The 20,737-nt window shown below is 37.4% G+C and overlaps 3 protein-coding genes across 3 annotated transcripts; 2 read left to right on the plus strand and 1 right to left on the minus strand.

Annotated features, from left to right (window-relative positions):
- Positions 1-473: 473 nt before the first annotated feature.
- Positions 474-20,294, minus strand: LOC6638691 (AF4/FMR2 family member lilli). The gene is made up of 8 exons (XM_047012118.1): positions 20,049-20,294; positions 18,250-19,122; positions 16,443-16,621; positions 15,814-15,883; positions 11,543-12,984; positions 4,802-6,536; positions 4,553-4,733; positions 474-1,839 (listed from the first exon to the last, which is right to left on the minus strand). Exons 2-8 carry the CDS (start codon positions 18,788-18,790, stop codon positions 1,521-1,523), a joined length of 4,467 nt encoding a protein of 1,488 aa, XP_046868074.1. The 5' UTR covers positions 18,791-19,122; positions 20,049-20,294; the 3' UTR covers positions 474-1,520.
- Positions 7,615-8,154, plus strand: LOC124460715 (GRIP and coiled-coil domain-containing protein-like). The gene is made up of 2 exons (XM_047012180.1): positions 7,615-7,700; positions 7,774-8,154. The coding sequence occupies exons 1-2, from the start codon at positions 7,629-7,631 to the stop codon at positions 8,092-8,094; spliced, it is 393 nt and encodes a 130-aa protein (XP_046868136.1). The 5' UTR covers positions 7,615-7,628; the 3' UTR covers positions 8,095-8,154.
- On the plus strand, positions 9,359-11,130 carry LOC111519772 (mucin-22-like). The gene is made up of 3 exons (XM_023181723.2): positions 9,359-9,457; positions 9,519-9,650; positions 9,723-11,130. The coding sequence occupies exons 1-3, from the start codon at positions 9,365-9,367 to the stop codon at positions 10,980-10,982; spliced, it is 1,485 nt and encodes a 494-aa protein (XP_023037491.1). The 5' UTR covers positions 9,359-9,364; the 3' UTR covers positions 10,983-11,130.
- Positions 20,295-20,737: the final 443 nt, after the last annotated feature.

A 20,737-nucleotide genomic window follows, 5' to 3' on the forward strand; every position in this document is an offset into this window, starting at 1 on the left:
ATGAATGCAAAATGAATTTCATTTCTCTTTTCACGTCAAAGTTTTTCTTTTTCTTTTCCTTTTTTTTTGTATGATTTTTCGTTTATTTTCGTTTTGCATCTAAAATTATATGCCAAATGAAATAACAAGACAGTAAGTAGTAAACAATTTCTGGCTGAATTGTGTTCACTTTGAACAAAATGTAGATACATATTTGTATGTATAAACAAAAATCTAAAGAATATTTGTTTTTTTCAAATGTGTATAATAATTTTAGTGCAGCTGCCCGAGGGAACTCTTATGTATGTATATATCAATCAATGAAGCTTGAACTTGGGAATTCACATAAATCACAAAACTTTGTTTCGTTTTGGGGTTTCTTAATTCAAGTTTCATTCAGGATATATAGGAGCAAGATTAAAAAGAAAAAAAATAATGGACACCAACACCGATTAAAGCTGACAAAAAAAAAATAATAATAATAATAATAATAATAATTTACAATCAAATTTTAACAACTTAAAAAGTTTAAAAGCAATTATCCAATACGCTCTCCCCTCTCGCTCGCTCGCTAACTCTCTCTCTCCCTCGTTCGCTGCAGTATATATATATATAATTGTTCAGTTGGTTTCATATGCTCATATATAAAACTATATCTTATTAATACAAAAAAAAATATATATGTTTATATAACGCTCTACAAAGCCTACGAAAGTAAGTGGAGCGGGGGAGAGAAACTTAGTTTACTTATTTTTTGTTTTGTTTTTGTTTTGAACCCGGGACAATGTACGGAGAGGGGAGGGCACAAGAGTACATCATATAATATATAAATTCAATTCCCGTTATGGTTCGAATAAAAATTCTTATAATATAATTTGCAGTCCATGTGCCTGATAAAACAATGCCTGGAACATATGTGAGTATAATATATACATACAAACGTATATATATATAAATATATATGATATATTAGATATTGTTTAAAACTGAATTTAACGTTTTAGTTAAATGCACCGTCAAATAAAATTTACAATTATTTTTGCTATTGAAATTATAACATTTTTTTTAGCATTTTACATTTGAAGAGTCGGTGCATTGTTTTCTTTTGTTTTGTTTCTTGTTTTTGTATCACTCTGAACTTATGCGTGTATTGTTGTTAGCATTTTGAAAAGATTTCTGGACAATTGTTTTGTGTGTTTTTGTAATCTGTTATGGCATAAATACGAGGACAATTGGACAGCATCAATCGCGTTTTGATAAGCATATACATCATATTTCAAGTTTATTTTCATTTAAAAACAATATTCAATTGAAAAATCCGTGAGAGAAAAAAAAAATAGAAAGAGTCATACATATCTCTGTACTATATAGTAAAAATATTTCTATATATGTATGTATGTATGTATGAATGTATATATTTATATAACGCACACTACTACGCTCGCTAAGTAATACAATCAATATGTTATACATATATTCAATTATGTATATTTTATATGGATTTATATATATATATATGTATATCACGTTTGCTGCCCTTACTACTTGGCGATTTGGGGCGTACCCTCTACAGATTCCACTTCAAAAACATCATCGGACTCTTGTCCTCCGGCAACATTATCATGATAATTATCATTCTCACAACATTCATCTAAATCTACATCATCGTCATCAGCATCAACATCATCATCATGGAGGTGATGGTGATGGTGATCGTCAATCTCATCATTCTCATCGTAATCATCGCCAAACTCTGAGGATTCACCAAGCGTCCAAGCGTCGTTTTCCATTGAGTTTCGTGGACTGTAGTGAATGCTGCTGCTTCCCGTGAGGGTTAAATTGTTGGCTGGCCGCAGGACACTGTAGAAAAACAAATCAACATTACTTCAAAGTTATGCCAAATTTCAAATTCTTAATTTTCAAATTTAATACAATATTTGCAATGAATGTGTGTGTGTGTGTGTGTGTGTGTGGGTGTGTGAATGATCTTATCGCTCGAATGTTATGTGAAAATATATCTAGCAGCGATATTCTAAGAAAGCATTTTTAATTTGTTGATGAGTTTCGGTGTTAAGTAGTTGTGTTTAGCCAAGTTACAGGTTTTTTTTTTTGTGGTTTAAATGTGATGAAGAAACAAGACAAACGTTTTTACAATTAACAAAACACAGTTAATGGGGTGGGGTGGAGGTAGGAGAGATTACACACAGGCCAACAACAAAGACAACGACCAATTTTTTCTTGGGACGGGACTTCATTATGAATTAAGTTCCATAAAACATAGAATGAAATTTGAATTTGACTCAAAAATTCGAATGGAAGACTTTCCCATCAAGATGTAGTAACTGAATAACATTGAATTATTATGATGAGAGTGCCAGATTTAATTACTACAATTCTTTTTGAAAACTAACATAAAATGAAATATATATACTAAAATTAAATACTTTTTCATACAGAATATTGTATTTGAAGATATAGATTGGTTGGTTTATCTATGAACTCGTTGAATTTCTCTAATAAATAAGAAACAAAAAAAAAACGTATTGAATTAGATATATAAAAAAAACTTTAGTTAGTTAATATAGAAATCCACGTCTCAGAGAAAAACAAAAAAGGTCTATAAAGGGGGGGAAGTTGTCTCTGTATGTGTGTGTGTTATGTGTGTTAAGGAGTAAGAGATGTTGATTAAATTTTTGGTGGAGACGAAAATTCTACTAAATGATATACATAGATATCGAGAATACTTTTTAACAAGGTTTTCTAATTTTGGCGAATTTTTCTTAATGAAATTTTAGATTTACATAGTTTTTGCAGCGTGAAGTTAGATTTTAGTTTTAGTTTGTTTTTTTTTTAGTATTATGCAATTGATTTTTGTTTTTGTTTATTGTTGTTAGCGCCATATGAAATAGCCAGACACAAGACACAAAACGAGTACGAGGAACGAACGAACGAACGAAAGGAACGCAACAAACTGACAAACAAAATTTTGTTGTATGGCTTTTTTAGATATACATATATGTAATGTATATATATATATATAATATTTAAGACATATTTGCAAACAAACAAGCATTAAAAATTACTAATTTTAGAGGTAGAGGAGAATACAAACAGAAGAAACTTCTCTCTCGCTGCGCTTTCTTTTCTTGTGTGTGTCTCGCTCTAATCCACTCGCAACTTATTTAGGTAGAGGGGACGGGGACCCAAAGCCCAAAAGTATGCATCAATAATTGCTGCGTTATATATATCTGTGTGTTGTGTGTATGTGTGCGAGTTCTTTTCTATCTCGTTCGATATCGTTGTTATTATTGTTGTTGTTGTTGTTCGATCGCTTTTCGTTTGGGGATGAAAAGGAGCAACTACATTGCCGCTATCTGCTGCTCTTCTATTGGCATCGTTGAGTTTTGTTTGCTTCGATTTTATGTGGAATATAATATCGTATCGTAATCGTATCGTCGTGATATATATATATATATGTGTGTATATATAGTAATAGTATGTTCTTGTTGTTGTTGGAAATAAGTTAGTGTTATAGCAGTAGTATTATTGTAGTAGAAGATCTAGAAATCGGTCACTAGCACCACACCCATATTATCCATATCCGTTGGTCATAACTGTCCACGGCGATAGTGTGAGCGTGATGGTCTGACAGGAGTTGTGTGTGTATATATAGTTTGGTTGGTGTTGGTTGGTTTTGGTTGGTTGGTTGATTGGTTTTTGTTTCAAAGAAAGGTGTACAAAAATTAAAAGAGAAAGAAACATAATTAGCAAAAATTATACATAAAATTTAACTAAATGCTTTTTGTAGTTGTTGTTGTTGTTGCTTTTGTTCACTGCCACATTAATTAATTGATATAGGTACATATATTCCTAATTATATACTAATAACAAATTGAAGGTGTTATATATTTTGGTTTTTTTTTTGTTTTTTTGTTGTTCTTTTTACTATCAACAACTTGATGTCTAGTTAGCAATACTAATATATGTAGATTGTTTAATTAGCAATAATGATATAAAGTATATGATTGGTTGTTTGATCTAATTGACAAAAGGAAATAATCAGAAATAAAACGCACCTTTACCTCTAGTCGCGATATTAACCATAACCTTAAGCTAATGATCAAAAGAATATATATATATAGAGAGAGTATAACAAAAATAAAAATATAAAAAACAATAATGTTACAAATCAATATATAGAAAATATATGTATATATATATATAATACTAAATAGAGTCACAGGAAGATATACAACTATATATAAATAGGAAAAATTAAAGTCTTTCCTTATCTACTTTAAATTTCTTTTCTCATCTATATAATTTAGATATCTCTTCTCATAAGATTATAGAAATTCATTTTAGTTACACTTTTAGTGTAGTTAGTTATAATATTCATATAAATTCAAAGAAATCAATTGATTCTAGAATTGTTTCTGCACCTAAAAACGTTCTCTCTTGCTCTACAAACAAAAAAAAAGAGATCTATCTAAGGAACTTGGGGCAATATTTCCTATTTTTTTTTTGGAATGTATAATTTGTAGTTTGGTTTTTTTTTTCTAAAAGCTTTTACCTCTCGAAAGGCACTTCATCGTCGAGATGTTCCTGCTGCTGCTCCTGTTGTTGTTGTCTTGCCTGACTTTGGGCACGACGCGCTTCTTCCTTTTTGCGGCGATCTTCGGCTGCTGCCTTCATTGGATCATAGGTGGAGCGACGTTTCCACATGGCCATTTCAGCTTCCTTTTGTTTATTGACTGCGATAAAAGAGTTTTTACATGAGTCGTGTTTCTTTTAGTAGGTGTAAAAACACACAAAAACTTACCTGAGGCATCACGTCGCACCGCTGAAGAAGCTCGTGGTCCTAGTCCACCGCCCATGCCGCCACCGCCTCCTCCTCCACCAGCACCTAGTGATGTGGTACTGCTATTCATTACGGAGGCGGCACTACGCACACTCCGATTACTGGCCCGTATGCCCTCGCCCCGGCTTAGACCCATAGATGAGGCACTGGGGCTACGTTTCATTTGCTCCGATGGCTTCAATGTACTCTTGGCATCATTTTTACGCAGAAAATTATTGGATTGGGCCGACTTGTATTTGGATATATCCAAATATTTTGGTTGCACTCTTGGCTGTTGCTCGCGATTGCTCGCATTTGCGGTCTGGAGCAATTGTTTCTTGGCATTGGCCAAGGAACTGGGAACCTGTTGGGCCAAACGACTGAGACTAGTGTCGCGTGGCATGGACTGACGTGAGGGTTTCATCGAGCCGACAGTTGTACGGGCTGTGGCACTCTTAATGCCACGTCGTGGCAATTCTGGAGTATTGGGACAGGCAATTAGACCAGCAGCAGCAGCTGCAGCTGATAATTTGCCAGCTGGAGCTGAACTGGGTTTGGCTGGTGTATGACTGTTTTGCTGCTGTTGTTGTTGTTGCTGTCGCTGTTTGCTCCTCTCGATGCGCATGAGGAGAGCCTTATTGAGACGCGTATTGCTTAGGGGTACAGCCGTCTCCTGGGGCTCCAACATATCTGGTGGCTCATCCTCTTCGTTGCTAGAGTAATAGGCACCTCCAGTGCCCAGTTCATCCTCATCGTTGATATAATATTGCAATTCGTTGTCATAATCGCTATAGGCTTGTTCAAAATTATTGCTACTTGAGGATTTCTTAAGCTGTTGCAACAGTTGCTGCTGCTGCTGGGCATGACGAGCTGCTGGCGGAGTATATAGATTCTGGAAATTGGGGCGACCCTGACGACCCGAATGGTGATGGTGATGATGGTGGTGTTGATGATGGGATGAATGCTGTTGATGTTGCATTTGCTGCTGCTGCTGGAAGGAGCTCGAACGACGCAGCGGCGACAACGGAGCGGATGACTCAAGCGGCTCGATATCATCATCCAAGGAGTTCTTGCGCCGATTCATTTGCTTGAGCAGATAATCACCGCTGGTGAGTAACTGCAATTGCGCTTCGTTGATGCTGCTGGTCATGAGAGCCCGATGCAATGGGGATCGACGATAGCCACCGCCACCGCCCCCACCCCCGCCAGCACCACCGTTTGCCGTTTCTAGGCTATGCTGTGGACTGCTCTGAGCCGGCGATTTAACGGAACTACGTCGCGATAGCGACTGTTGCAGACAGCTAATGGCTGCTGCCGTCTGCTCCAAATAGGCATCTGTGGTATGAGGACGCGGACGACTGGCACTGCGCGCACGTCCCAGCGTGTGCAACGGCGATGGTATCTTACTGGGACTTTTGGGTGGCTTATACGGTGGCTCAATCATCTGAGATCCTGAACTACCGCCATCATTATTATTGTGGCTGCACAACGCTGGATCGCTGGCGTAGTCACAGTCGCCCAATAGACGATAACGTTCGGCCAAATTGCTGCGATTCAATTTTCCTTGTGCTGCTGCTGCTGTCACATATTGGCGATGTTGTTGTTGCTGTTGTTGCTGCTGCTGCAGATGTTGATGTTGATGATAGAGACTGAGACTGTCATCAGTAAGGGAATCGACACCCGTATCCGAGCAATTATAGCTGCGCGTCATTAGTTGCTGTCGAAAGAGGGAGAGAGAGAGAGATCGATTAAGTTGTAATAATGAAAGTGCAAAAAAAAATTAATCATTCATTTCCCATTTGATAGTGAAAATATTAATACAAAAAAAGACAATTATTTATGCGCGATTACAAATCAATAAAAATTTGAATGAGTGTAAACTTTCCATAAATGAGCGCACTTATGTATTGGCCTCTGCGGTTTTAATACTCTTTGATTTATTATCAATAACTATCACAGAGAATCATTCTATTGAAGCGTGTTTAAGTGGTTAACCGTTAAAAAGTTCAGCTAAAACCGAAATACTTATCGGTTATACGACTGGCCAGCTAGATATTTGGAAAATCTATAAAGTAGGCGGGCAAAATAAATATTCGTGATCATCATCAACCGCCGAGTTGATCTTGCCATGTCTGTCAGCATAAACAACTTGATCTCGGAGACTATTGAAGCTTGAGCAACCAAATTTGTCATTTGGATTCGTTTAAAATACACGCAGAGATTGAAAATTATTGCAAATTTTTACTATAACCCTTCCATCGAGGTTATATTTTATGCCATAAACCATAAGTATAGAAAAATATTAAATATTTGTGCAATTTTTAAACAATTTTTTAGCTTTTCGAAGAGTCGATATTGGTATTTCCGGATCTTAAACACCCATTCTACAAAACAAGAATTGAACTAGATAAACCAAATCAATCGTTGGCCAATCTTAGTACCTTGCTTAATAACCTGACCGGGTTAGAATGTTACGCATATTTTGCTTCTAAGAACGTTTTTGTATGTTTTGATTAACCGGATGCAATTCATTCAACTTGCGGTAGACACCTTTCAGACATATTTCGTGGTAAGGTGGTTTATCAGGATGATTTGATTTCGGGGGGGTTTTTAAGTGATTTTGATTAAAAATAGATTGATAAAACGAAAAAAAACACAGGAACTTCTTTCTGTCAGTTAAGCATTACTCAAAGTATATAGTGGCGCGTGACAATCTCATATCTTTAGATGTCTTTCCGTATAAATATCATGAGAATTTGGTCAAATGGCATTAGTTGAGAAACTAAATTGAAGAATTCACAACACAAGAATGAAATATTCAGTAGCAATCCTTTTCGCCATTGTGGCCTGTGTCCTTGTGGCACAACAGCAAGTGGCAGCTGTAAGTAATAATAATAATATGGGAGTGTTCCCATTTCTGAACTCAATCAAAATTTTCTTCTTTATTTCGCTAGAAATCGATAAGCAGCAAGGTTAGCGATAAAACTAACGAGATCACCAATAAGGTCGATGATAAAACTAACGAGATCACCAACAAGGTCGATGACAAAACCAATCAGATAACTGATAAAATCGATGACAAAACTAATCAGATAACCGATAAAGTAGATGACAAGACCAACGAGATCACCAACAAAGTGGACAAGAAAACTGATAAAATATCCAAGAAAGTGGATAAGAAAGCCAATAAAATTTCCAAGAAAGTCGATAAGAAAACCGATGAAGTGACTAACAAAGTGGACAAGAAGGTTAATCACATTGTAAACAAAATCTAAAGACCGCACACTAATTCTGTTCTTTTTTTTTTAATGAATTCTTTTAATAAATAAATTCTGATTACTGCATTATGATTGCTTTGTTTTTTTTTTTTCATGTTATGTATATATAAATTCCCATTGAAAGAAATCCCCATAGGAAATCCTTTTAAAATGCCACAAATTTGTGGTTTGGTAGTTCTATAGAAATTATTTATGTCTGGCCGTAAATATAGTAAACATTTGATTGTAGTTTACAATTCAGATATTAATCATTCAAATGACTTATAAATTTCTACGCCTTTTCCCAGTCTAAATATAGAAATGTTTATGTCTTAAGTCGTCATTAATGGAGACTTACCCTACTTTTAAATAGGTAAAAAAGGCATATTGGTATTTGAGGTTCCATTACGATAGATATATAGATCGATATATGCGATAAGTGAAGAAAGTATTTCGATAACAGAAAATTTCTGCGAATGTAAAGCAATCTTTGGCATCGCCAGTCAGAAAACTATCGTTGAGATCTACAAGTCGATATATAGATCGATATAAGTGATGAAAATGTTTCCTTAAGAGAAAATTTCAGGGGTTTTAACGCGATCTTTGGCATCTCTAATCAGAGAGTTATCGTATCACTTTTAACTGAGTCAGCATATAATAATGCGGTTAGCAATTCTTTGTTTTTTTTTATTTTTATTATTGTAACTTTGACCGTATCGATTGTTTTTGTTTGCAAAAAAAATTATGTCGTAATAATTGAGAACGGATGAAAATGACGGGTGTGCGCAGTTCTTTGATAATAAGCAGACAATTTTTAGATAACTTGGCAGACGGTGGCATTGCTTTAGGTCATTAGAAATGTCCGGATGGAACTACATATTCGCTTACAAGCCATGTCAAACACAAGAAGGAATACGTAGAAAGGGTGAGGGTAAGGGTCGGGGGACGAATGGGTTAATTTTGTTAATGAGGATTGGTGGTGCCTTGCACTCAACCGTGGAGCTGAAATTTCGTATATTTATATATTTAAAAATGGATCAATCACCTACACACCACTCCATTAGCTTTAGATAAGGGAAAAACAAAAAAGTTCACCTTTGGTTAAAACAAAAATAAAAAAAAATTCCATAGATATAAACAAATTTTGGTGACCATTAGTCAATATAGAAGTTGACTGTGACAATTTAAAATTTATCGTTTATACATATAAACAATTTTAAGTTTTTTTTTTGGTATAAATACCATGTGAAATTAGGCAAAATTATTAGTTGAAAAAACAAAGTTAAACATGAAATTCGTAGCAGCATTTGTGTTGGTAGCAGTTTTGGCCATTTCGTTGCCAATACGGGAAGTTAGCGCCAGGAGTGCGTTGAGTGAATTGGTAAGGAGTGAAAGGAAACAATTAATTGTTGAACAATTAACTGATTTTATGCTTTGTGTAGAGCAATCTTGGTCTTGAGATTGGACAAGATGCCTCCATCTTTGGCGACTCTTTGGGCCAGGAGGGTACACAGTTTGGACAAGAGATTTCGAATAGTGCCATTGCCTTTGGACATGCAGTTTCCCAAGAGGCGGTAGGTGTTCACCTTCAATGGCATGGAATAAGAAAGAAGGTTTACAAAGTATTTTTGTTGTTTTGTTTACAGGAAACTTTAGCTGGCGAGGAAATCGCTGCAGCTTTGAAAAACGCCTCAGCCAAGAAAACAATTAAAACTCCAAAGACAACGTCCCTGGTGTCCACCAGTGTGGCAGACTCAGCTTTAACTGGTGCCGGCAAGGTGGCCGATACAGCTATCGATGGAGCTCAAAAGGTTGCCGATACCGCCATCGATGGGGCTCAAAGCGTAATTAGTTCTATCTTTGGTGATGACTCCTCGACCAGTGTGGATAAGACAGCAGCAAGTGCTGCCAAGGATGTGGCTAGTTCTGTTGGCGAATTGGCTAATGAAATTTATGGCTCAGCATCGGATGCGGCCAGCCAAATTGCTTCGGCGGCGGCTAGCAACTCCAGTGATTCCTCATCGGCTAGTGTGGCCCAAACGGCGGCAAGTGTGGGCCGGGATATTTCAAAGACGGCCAATGCTATGGGTCGCCATGTTTCCAATACTGCCAACAGCATGGCAAATACAGTTGCCTCGGAGGCCACATCAAGCGGTACGACCAAGACCTTGCTTAAGGTTGGTTCCAGTGTAGCAAGCAGTGCCACTAGTGCTGCTGATAAAGTAGCTTCCGATGCTACAAAGGCGGCTAGTCAAACTGTCGATTCTGCCACAAAAGTTGCTTCAAGTGCTGTGAGTTGTGCCGGTACAGTTGCCTCCGATGCTTCGAAGGTGGCAAGCAGTGCCGCCAGTGCTGCAGGTACAGTTGCCTCTGATGCTGCCAGTGCCGCTGGTACAGTTGCCTCTGACGCTTCCAAAGTAGCAAGCAGTGCCGCTAGTGCTGCAGGTACAGTTGCCTCTGATGCTGCCAGTGCTGCTGGCAAAGCAGCTTCAACTGCCGTCAGTACTGCCGATAAAGTAGCAAGCAGTGCCGCTAGTACCGCAGGTAAAGTTGCATCCGATGCCACCAGTGCCGCTGGTACAGTTGCTTCTGATGCTTCTAAGGTTGCAAGCAGTGCCGCAAGTGCCGCCGGCACAGTTGCATCAAACGCTGCTAGTGCTGCTGGTACAGTTGCCTCCGATGCTGCCAGCACCGCCGGTAAAGTAGCTTCTGCTGCTGCCGATGCTGCTAGTACTGTCGTCTCAACTGCTTCAAATGTTGCCAGCAATGTGGCCAATGCCGCAACAAATGTGGCCAGCGGTGCCGTCAATGCTGCCGATAATGTGGCCCACGATGCCGTCAAGGCTGCCAACACTATTGCCAACGATGCCACCAATGCAGCCAATGCCATTGCCAATTTGTTCTAATCAAATCCACAAATTGGTTCAACAAAAAAACAACATAATAATCCCGACATATTACAAAAAATACCAAAAAATGAAAAAAAAAAAAGTAATAAATTAAACCGAAACAATTCCGAGTGTCGACTTGGTGTATAACCTTGCAGTTACATAATTGACTATATCTTTTCTTTTTCCATAGGATATTCAAAATATGTTATCTAGAAGTAGTCTGATCTAAGCAAAATCAAGGAGTTAGAAATGTGAAATGTGGGAAATCTGTCCCTACAATACTCTATCAAAGACTTTTTTAAAGAAAACTGAATTTTGCTGAAATAATCTTAAAATGTCTATAAAAATGTAGAAAATGTTGCAAAAAGGCGCGCTACGAAGGTATGAAACAAGAGAATTGCATACTTTTGGGATAATTCACAGTCTTAGATTAGGCACTGGTAAATATATTTTCACCCACCCATTTTAAATGATCTTTCCTATATAAGCTCTGTAATATATTCGAGTAATCCGATATATTTGACTATTTTATCAGTTGGAAGAGATATGGTTAACTAATGATATTCTTAGCTTACCTGTGCCTGCTGTTGTTTACGACGACTTGCAGTACTTCCACTCACATCCTGAGCCAAACTGCGTGCCCGAGCATTGCGTGCCCATTCCTGAATCCAGTCCTGCTTCGTCTGTGCCGTCTGCAACAATGCCGCCTCTGTGGCAGTGGGCGTCGTAGGAGTCTCTGGCATTTGATGCTGCTGCTGATTCGTGCTAGTGGTGAACACATTGAGCCGGTACTCGGCCTTCTGGCAGTCTGTGGCCGAACCAGCCAATGCTCCACCCGGAGCCTGACGCAATTTGGCCTCATTGCTGACATATTCGGAGCTATCGATTTGTGATGTGGACAGACTGTGCGAGTGGCGCGTTAACTTGGGATGAGTATCGAGGGCTCTTTGTTTGGCCAAAACCCCACTGGTAGTGACGCTAGTGAAACAACCAACATCGGCGGCTGGCGATGGCGGTGACCTCGGGAGAGGAGGACACGATTGACGCATCACACGTGACTTTAGTTGTTCCAAATAGGCACCAGTAGCACTAGTGTTTGATGTGGACCCTGCTTTGCTTGCCTTTGACTCTTGCTGCGGCTGCGTTTCATGATAGTAATTTACCTCCAGAACATTGCTAGCCCTTGCCGCCTTAACGGGAAGTTGTTTTGGTCTCTGTTTGCCAGCAGCTGCCGCCGCCGCAGCCGCCGCCGCGGCTGCTGCTGCATTACGATCGATATTCATCAGATCTTTTTGCTCTTCCGTATAGTTGTCGCCGTCAAGAGTGTAGGTGCCAGCCTCACTGACGACATCCTCATCGATTTGCGTTTTACCATCGGCTAGCGGCGGCTGTGGGCACAGCATCTCCACCTGCCTAAGGGCCAGTTGCATGGCCGTTGATCGTGGGGTAAACTGTCCTGTACGATTGGCCATCGAATTGGCAGCTCCTTTGGCTGTGGCCGGAGAAGGCGACACCTTGCTTTTAGTCACTGCTGTCGTGGGACGGCTTGCAGCAGCAGATGCCGTCGTCTCGGATGTACCAGAGCTACGTGGTGACCAACTGTGACGCTTGGAGGCATCCCTCACCCTTGAGGCACTGCGCTCACGTACACGCATTTTGACCTGCGGCGGCGGTGTTTGTTCACTGGTTGGTGTGGGTGTGGCCAATTCATCGGCACCACCATTTGGCGTCACTGGGCCATCGCTCTCCAGCTTGGACATGGATGCGCCACGTTTGTGCCGGTTTTGAAAACGTTCCATCATATTCTTATAGCGTGCCGCCTGCGCAGCTGCATCATTCGCTGAGGTATCAAAGTGATCTATGGTGAATGCCAGTGATTGCTTTGTAGCTGTCGACGTTGAATTAGATTCCGTCGAGTTTTCTTCTTCGTCTACGTCTGGATGATGATGATTATTTTCCTGCTGCTGTTGTTGTTGTTGTTGCTGCTGCTGATGATGATGATGATTCGCTCTAGCCACTGCAATGCAAGACAATTAAATTAACATTTTTTATTTTACAGTTGTTTTTATTATTATTCCATATTATTAACATTTATAAATGCAGTGAAAAAGAAACTAAAACTAAACCAGGGACGGAATTAGCCAGAGAATTGAATATTTACCCTCTCTCAAGCGTTTAGATGAAATCTATACAATTTAACCCTCTTAAAAATAAAGGGAAAACCCCAATTCAATGAACTTCCGATTGTGCATACGACTCGCACTTAGGGTCGGCCTTTTCTTTGCTGTTCACCTGTTTTAACTGACATTCCCTCACTGTTTCCGCTAACTGCAATAATCTCTTTCTTTCTTTCTCCTTCTCTCTTTCTCTTTAGACAATACATTTCCGCGGCATAGCATAATATATAGTAGTAGTAGTAGTAAAGTAAAAGAAAATCAAACAATTTGCTTTCAACTTGGCCACGCAAACTCAACTTAACTGAACTGAACTAAACTGGGCCGTTGCCTCGCCTTGCAGTTCGTGATCTATGGCTGAACGCACACACAAACACACACCAAACCAAACCAAGTGAAGGTTAGAGTTCGTTGATTTTCATAGGGGAATGATGGACAGCAAGAGAGGAGGAAGAAGGGAGACCTAACCACTGACCATGGAGAAGCTACCTGGCTAGCTAGCTAGGGTGCAGGTGGTGGGCACTATTAACTTCCGCATTACGGAAGACAAGCAGGCTAACGCATATTAATAATGGACACACTATCCAAATGTCTGTTTGTCTGTCTGTTTCGTCTCGATTCCCAACTCAATAACTATAGTTATAGATAGACATCCAATTATTAGTTGGTTCATTTTGGCAATAGAAAATCACACCGGAAACTAAAAATTCGTGTGTTCGTGCCCCTTGCAGTTCTGTTTGCGAGTTCGATTCATTTGAATTTCTCTCTTTCTCCTTTTCTCTCACCTTGCCAAGCTTATTCTATGATATAATTTTCACCACGTAAAACTGCAACTAAAATTGCATTTGTTATCTTTAAAAACATGTATACCGTCTAATCCCTCAAGCAATTTTCCTTGATCTTTGGTGATCATGAATATATTTTTAGATATAATAATCGCGAAAATGACTAAAACTGCTTCCAGTTGATTGAATATATAGTATTATCGGTCACAAGTAGTTTTATTTGATATTCAAATTTGTTTTAATTTCATTGATATAACACAATAACTATTTACAAGTCTTTGTTTAAGATTTTTCCTAGCATTTTTCCCATCAACATACTAATTTTTCTCCAGCTCTATAAAAACCCGTAATTTGTTTAATATCGTTTACTAAATATTAGAAATTTATATACATTTTTTTCATGCTCTTATTGAGTAATTTTCTTAATGGTTTGATGCTATAAATTATATTATTATATGTTCATTTTTTTAGAACCCTAATTTGGAAATTCTAGAAATGCTATTAGAGACATGTGAATTTATTTTTTAACTACTATACAAAACAAAGGAGCTTGTAAATTAAAAATTACCTAAACATCGTCATCATCTTAAATCACACAAAAGCTTAAGTTTCGTTTAACCTTATAAAGGTGCTTAACAAAAAAACCATTCTATTAATTAATATGATTGATGGTTCAAATGGGACTTTTAATCTCTATGCTTGAATTGTTTTGTCTATGACTTAACTTGATTCCAGCTTTAGTTAAATAATGTTATTTATATAGAAGAATTCATATATAATTGGATTTTAAGTAGCCATACTTCTAGTAAACAACTTAATACACAAGTCACTCTTTCTAAGTAGTTCTTAGGCTTAAAATGCTTTCTTGTGATACTTAACCGACAATTGAAAACGATCTAGCAACTTGATGATATTCCATGTTATGATTTTCATGGACTGTTTAACTTTAAACCTTCCTACTTAGTTTTTATAGTCACTTGTGCTTAAATCTCGAATGGGGGTAGCGCGTTTTAATATAATTCTTAAATCATTTCAACATATTTTCTGATATTTCTTCATTTCCTCGCACAAAGTCCGTTGGTCTTGTTACCATAATTGGTAAATTTTTAACCAGACTTTGGTAGACTTTGAGTTTATACATATTTAGTAAAGATCAGAAAATTGACAGGAAATTGTCTGTATGCCGACACAATATCCGCGATATGCGACCACAAAAAGAAGAGAAGAGAAGTAGAAATACGGGTATATGGGTATGTGTGTATATATGCCATATACAATAGCCAATTATATTGCCCACTGTGCATGGCCAAAATGTCTTTTGGCTCATACACAACACAACATCATTTTTCTATGGCAATTGAAAATTGCGGCCACAATATTCATACACATTGAATTTGTTGTTGTTGCAGTATTATTATTATTATTATTATTGTTGTTATTATTGTTTGGCAATTGTTGAGTAGCGTTAAAGTCTTTTGTTACCGCTTTTTATTTCTTGTGTGAGTGTTTTGTTTAGCTTTTACTTTTTGCAAAATATTACGGTTTATAAATTTTTTTTTGTTTTTTTCTTCCTTCTTTGAGTAGAGTTTTGGAAAGTCTAACAGAGGAAATTATTGTATTGACCGACCGCCTGCTGATTTTTGGTTGGTCTTTAAGCTTCTTTTTGGCTTAACGCAATTTCTGTAGGCCAAATGTGAGTGTAAGCAAATTTGGTAACGGAAATCTATAACAATTTTTGTTGTATTTTTGTTTTTTGAACAAACTTTCAATTGGTTTCTAATTAGTTTCTTGTCTTACGTCATTCGTAAAACTAAAAAAACCTAAAAAAAATTCAATCATCAAAACATTTTGTTAAATGCTTTGTCTTTTTTGTCATTTGTTCTTCACAAATTGTCTCTAGATTGAACTGGGGTATATTCGAATAGACAAGATTCATTTCTCCTATATTAGGTAAGCCCTGCAATTGAGCCAAGAACGAAGAATTGTTGCGAAATTTCACGAGATGATAATGCCTGTTAATCACAAGCACGTGTCTTAAATTGGATTACATTGTTTCATGGTCGACACGATGTAGAAAATGATTCACGAATGGGTCAAAAAGGGGTGATTACATGGTCATAATCTTACATCTGTTCAGTTTAAGTATCAAAAAATTCAATGCCAGCGAATGGACAAAACAATTCCCATGAAGCATCAGACAGAATCGCAATTCGTTCGAGTCTTCTTCGATATGATTGTGATCTAGATACAAAACCGCTCTACTACGGACCAAACTGGGTCTAGGTGGGTTCTCCAAGCCAAGGTTCAATAAGAAATTGAATTCATTAAATGATTGATAAAAGAGGACCCAACAAGTCACAGAAAATAAGTTTTGATTGTAAACTCTCTCAATTTACAAGGTATTAAAAGCATCGTTGTATTTAACAAATTGTGTTCATGCTGTTTTGTTTTTTTTTTGCTTCTCACACATGCAAATATATATATTATTATTATATATTTAAATTTATTTTCTTTGCTTTGCTTGAAACACACACATACAACACACAATACACAACACACGGCGTCGGTGGCGGTGGATGGAGAAAGCTTTGTGACGACGACAACCACTTTTGATGGTGTTCAGTGGTCATCAGAGTTGCTTCATTTGTCATCCATCTGATTGAGGTCATCGACTTGTTTATATATGTATAGATATCTATATAATGTATATACATTGACTTTGTAATCTTTTAAAAAACTATAAATAGTTTATTATATCGTAGATTTCAAGAAATTTCCCATAATTTATGAGGAATAATTACTTTTGTGACATTTCAAATTAATTGAAATATTTGAAATTCTCTTGAAAACTCACAATCAAATACATATATAGAAATTGTGACATAGTTTTATATGCCTTTATGCCACATTATAGAGAGTGTTTACTGTATAATTTAATCGAATCGCAAGACACTTAAACTGAGCATGTACTTTGATTTGTTTTCTTTGTCTTTTCCCAAGCGTTTATCAGTGTTACTTTAACTTTTCTTTTTCTTTGGCAAAAAATCTCTTACCTAATACAATTTGAACCTCTAACACGGTTGCCCCAGTCAGTCATTCAGTCAGTTGGTTGGTTGGCTGTTTGGTTGGCATTATTATCTCACATTCTCATGCCGCGCACGCAATTTGTTGTATACCCAAATCCCCCCGCGCCGATCTACTTACTGGAGGTGACGTTGGGTGACTCAGCGAACGAAACTCGTTGAGAGATCGAATATTTGTGGGCTACATTTGTGATATACAAATATATACATATATGTAGATACATATGGGAAGGTTCGTTGCTTTTTTTTTATGAGTGAAGTGAAGGCAAAATGCTTCGAGACGGCAATTATATATACAAAAATCTTTTCAATTACTTAAAATGTAAATATTTGGAAAATATTTTTGTTTTTTTGGCAATCTGCATAAGATTATTATCATTTTATTTTATATATTTATCAAGTGTATCCCATATTTTGTCTGCCAGATGACCGCTCTTCAAATACGTTTCTTAGAGCAGATAATTGTTATACAAATAATAGGAAAAGATAAAGAAATAAATTCCCATGGCCGCTAATTGTGAATCTTTTGAAACAGGTTTACGTTACGATTGCATTCCCTGAATAAAGCTCAACAAGTGTTATTGTCTCGCATTGCAAATGGGGATTAATTACCATCATGTTCAAGGACAACAAATGTTTTTACGTTTAATCTAACTTTCTCATGGGTAGAAATGGAATACCTGATCGTTTCTTTGTGCCAACTGGTTGAATGACTAATACACACACATACCAAAATGGAATGAAGATTGTAAAACCGATCAAGCGATAGAATTTTAAGCCAAATTCTATAAATTAATTTTTTTCTATTTCAGGATGAGAAAGTGCAAACCAAAAAATATTTGGTTCAATGGAGAATCTGGGTCTAGATGAAGTTAAGACAAGGAAGGGGAGTCAGTTTTGGATATCTATTGATATCTCTCCTTTTTGGAAACAATTCCCCCTTAAGAACTTTCTGTGTAATCGCTAAAGTGAATTGTCACTGTGCATAAATCTGACCCACTGTGCCCCAGCTTGTTAACTTTTTTTGGCTATGACTATTGCAATAAATATTTTGCGTTAAGAGCCGTGGCCAAAAAGCAAAACGACTCGTAAAACAACAAAAAAAAAAATAAAGTAACTTCATTAAAAATTCAAATTAAAAACTACAAGCTAAGGCAACAACAACAACAACACTAAAGAGACTTGCAAATTAGTCGCTATTGTTGCTGTTGTTGTTGTGGTTGCTGATTTTAACACTCACCTTTTTCAGCCGGCAATGGCGGCGGCTTGCCAAGACAGAACTTGGCATTTGACTCATCAATGGCAGCACCCAAGCCAACAAAATTGGCATTGTTTTGTTGACTGTGTTGATGATGATGATGATGTTGCAGATTGTGACGTGGTGATAAATTAATGGACGGCGAAGTAGCTGCAGCTGCAGCAGCCGTACCTCCAACAACAACATCCTCGCCCATTATTTCGGCGATTTTCTTAATATTTTCAGGTGTATGATCGGTTTTCTCTCGCCCATCAGAGGAGCTATTGTCATCGTCATTATGGTGGTGGTGATGATAGCTGTTGCTGTTTGTTGCCAATTGCTTGGCCATGACTTTAGAGGATGATTCAATTGCAGTAGAAGTGTCTCCTCCACCTGCTCCAAGTGTTATTCCATTACCATCTATAGCTACATTGGTGACCTCTGTTGCTGCTGCTGCTGTGGCATTTCCTGTTGTTGTTGTTGTTGTTGCTGCTGCTGTTGTTGTGTTTGTTCCTGTTGTTGTCTCATTTGCGTATGATGTCATTTTAAGAGTTTTATAGTTGTTGTTGCTGTTGCTTATGGTTTGTTGGTTGGTGTGTGTTTGTTCACCTATTTTTCTCGCAGCGCCGCTTTTCACTTTTTTAATTAGTTAATTAATTAGCGCCTCATTTTCTCTCTCAGACACAAACATACACACAGAGAGAAATTCGTTATGCCCATTTGCCTACTACTATTTATGTATATATACTACGCTTTTTTGCACATTGCCAACTGCTTTTCCTGCTGCTGCTGCTGCTGCGTTTTGTGCGTGAGTTCCAGTTCCTTTTCTTCCTTTGGGAGCGGCAGCAGATTCCTCCTTGAATGTTGTTGCTGCTACTACAAAAAAATGTATGAAAATATCCACCAAAAAAAAAACGATGTGAAAAAATTTATAAGAAAATATTGTATGTATTAAACACAATGAAAACTATTAGAGACAACTGAATACATCCTGCATGACATATTTATCTAAGGGCCCTAAGTTGAAAAGAAACAAGGAAAATTAAAACAATAGGTAAAATGTGTAAGGGCGTAGCCAAAGGTTGGCAGAGGGGGATGGGCAGAAAACAATTAAATATTAAATGTTATTAAAACTGAAAGCGTAACAATACTTTCGCAGAGCACGTTTAGTGGGCATTCTTAGGTTCCTATTGAAGCCGCTTTTTGCGTTAACTGACCAGTTGACTGTTAATTGATACAGCAAATACATTTACGTTCATATTAATTAACTGTAAAAGGATTGACAGATACGAAGATTTTTCAAAATTCATCAATTAGATGTGACCTCGAAAAGATTTCAATTTGGATACAATTCCTAAGGTGAAGAGGATCTATTGGTTCATTGACCATTATATTCTAATTGGGAAATAGTTTAACTAGAAATTGTATGTGCATGCGGATACACTGTAAAATGATATTCACTTAACAGAGCTGGCACACGGACACCATGTTAATGGAATTTCTCATTGTTCTTGGACACTGTTTTTCTTATTGGACGCACGGACACGGACACTGACACTGACATAGACACACACACACATGGAAAACTATTCAAGCATTTCACATAAAAATAGCCAAAAAATAAAACAAAAAAAAAAGAAGCAAATTGGAATAAGCAGCGGCAGATCTGCCTTTTCAAGGTTGCCTTTGTTGTTGTTGCTGTCTGTGCTCTTTAAAAACTTAATCGAATTTTATTTTTACATTGAAGAATTTTTGGAAACGTTTCATACACACACACACATCCATTAGAGACACGCACTTACATACACACACACATGCATAACTTTCAAGGGCAGTGTCCGTTGCGCTTGGACCTTTTCGCGTCACTTTTCTCTATGTCTCTTGGTCTTCTCTGGATTCTTGTTGCATTTGATAATGAACTTTTTGTTTTATCTTTTAATCTTTTGTTTCGATTCCTTTATTCTCTCCACTTTTCTTTTCACAATTCTCAGCACGCGCGCATTTATTAGCCGACGAAGACAGGAGACACAGAGCCCCACCAAACGCTTACTCACGTCGAAAGAAACGTTGAAAGAGACTGACAGAAATGAAACGGCGTCAGCCAGAGTCAACGTGTCTGTGTGTGTTTTGGCCAAAAAGTGACGTGACAACAATGTGAGAGTGAGAGCGAGAGAGAGCCAACAACCAATAAGCGTAAGAGACGCATGAGAGAGCGAGCAAAAACAGCTGCGCGTTGCAAATGAGGGGAGTTGCCGTTGTAAGTTCTTTCTTTAGGGTTGTCATGCCACAATTATTTATCAGTTCTTATTGTTTATGTGCAAATTGAATTGATAATAATCATTGAAAAGCCAATTGCTATATATGTTAATGCATTAAACTAAGAAAACAACACCGATTCATGTTGTTATTGTTTTAGCATCTGATACAAGTTAAATAATTTGTATGGTGGTAACTCCGTTTTGACGGCGCAACGCAATGGTCTCTCTTTTGT

The sequence above is a fragment of the Drosophila willistoni genome (genome assembly GCF_018902025.1).
Source record: "Drosophila willistoni isolate 14030-0811.24 chromosome XR unlocalized genomic scaffold, UCI_dwil_1.1 Seg144, whole genome shotgun sequence".
In the NCBI taxonomy this organism is placed as follows: domain Eukaryota; kingdom Metazoa; phylum Arthropoda; class Insecta; order Diptera; family Drosophilidae; genus Drosophila; species Drosophila willistoni.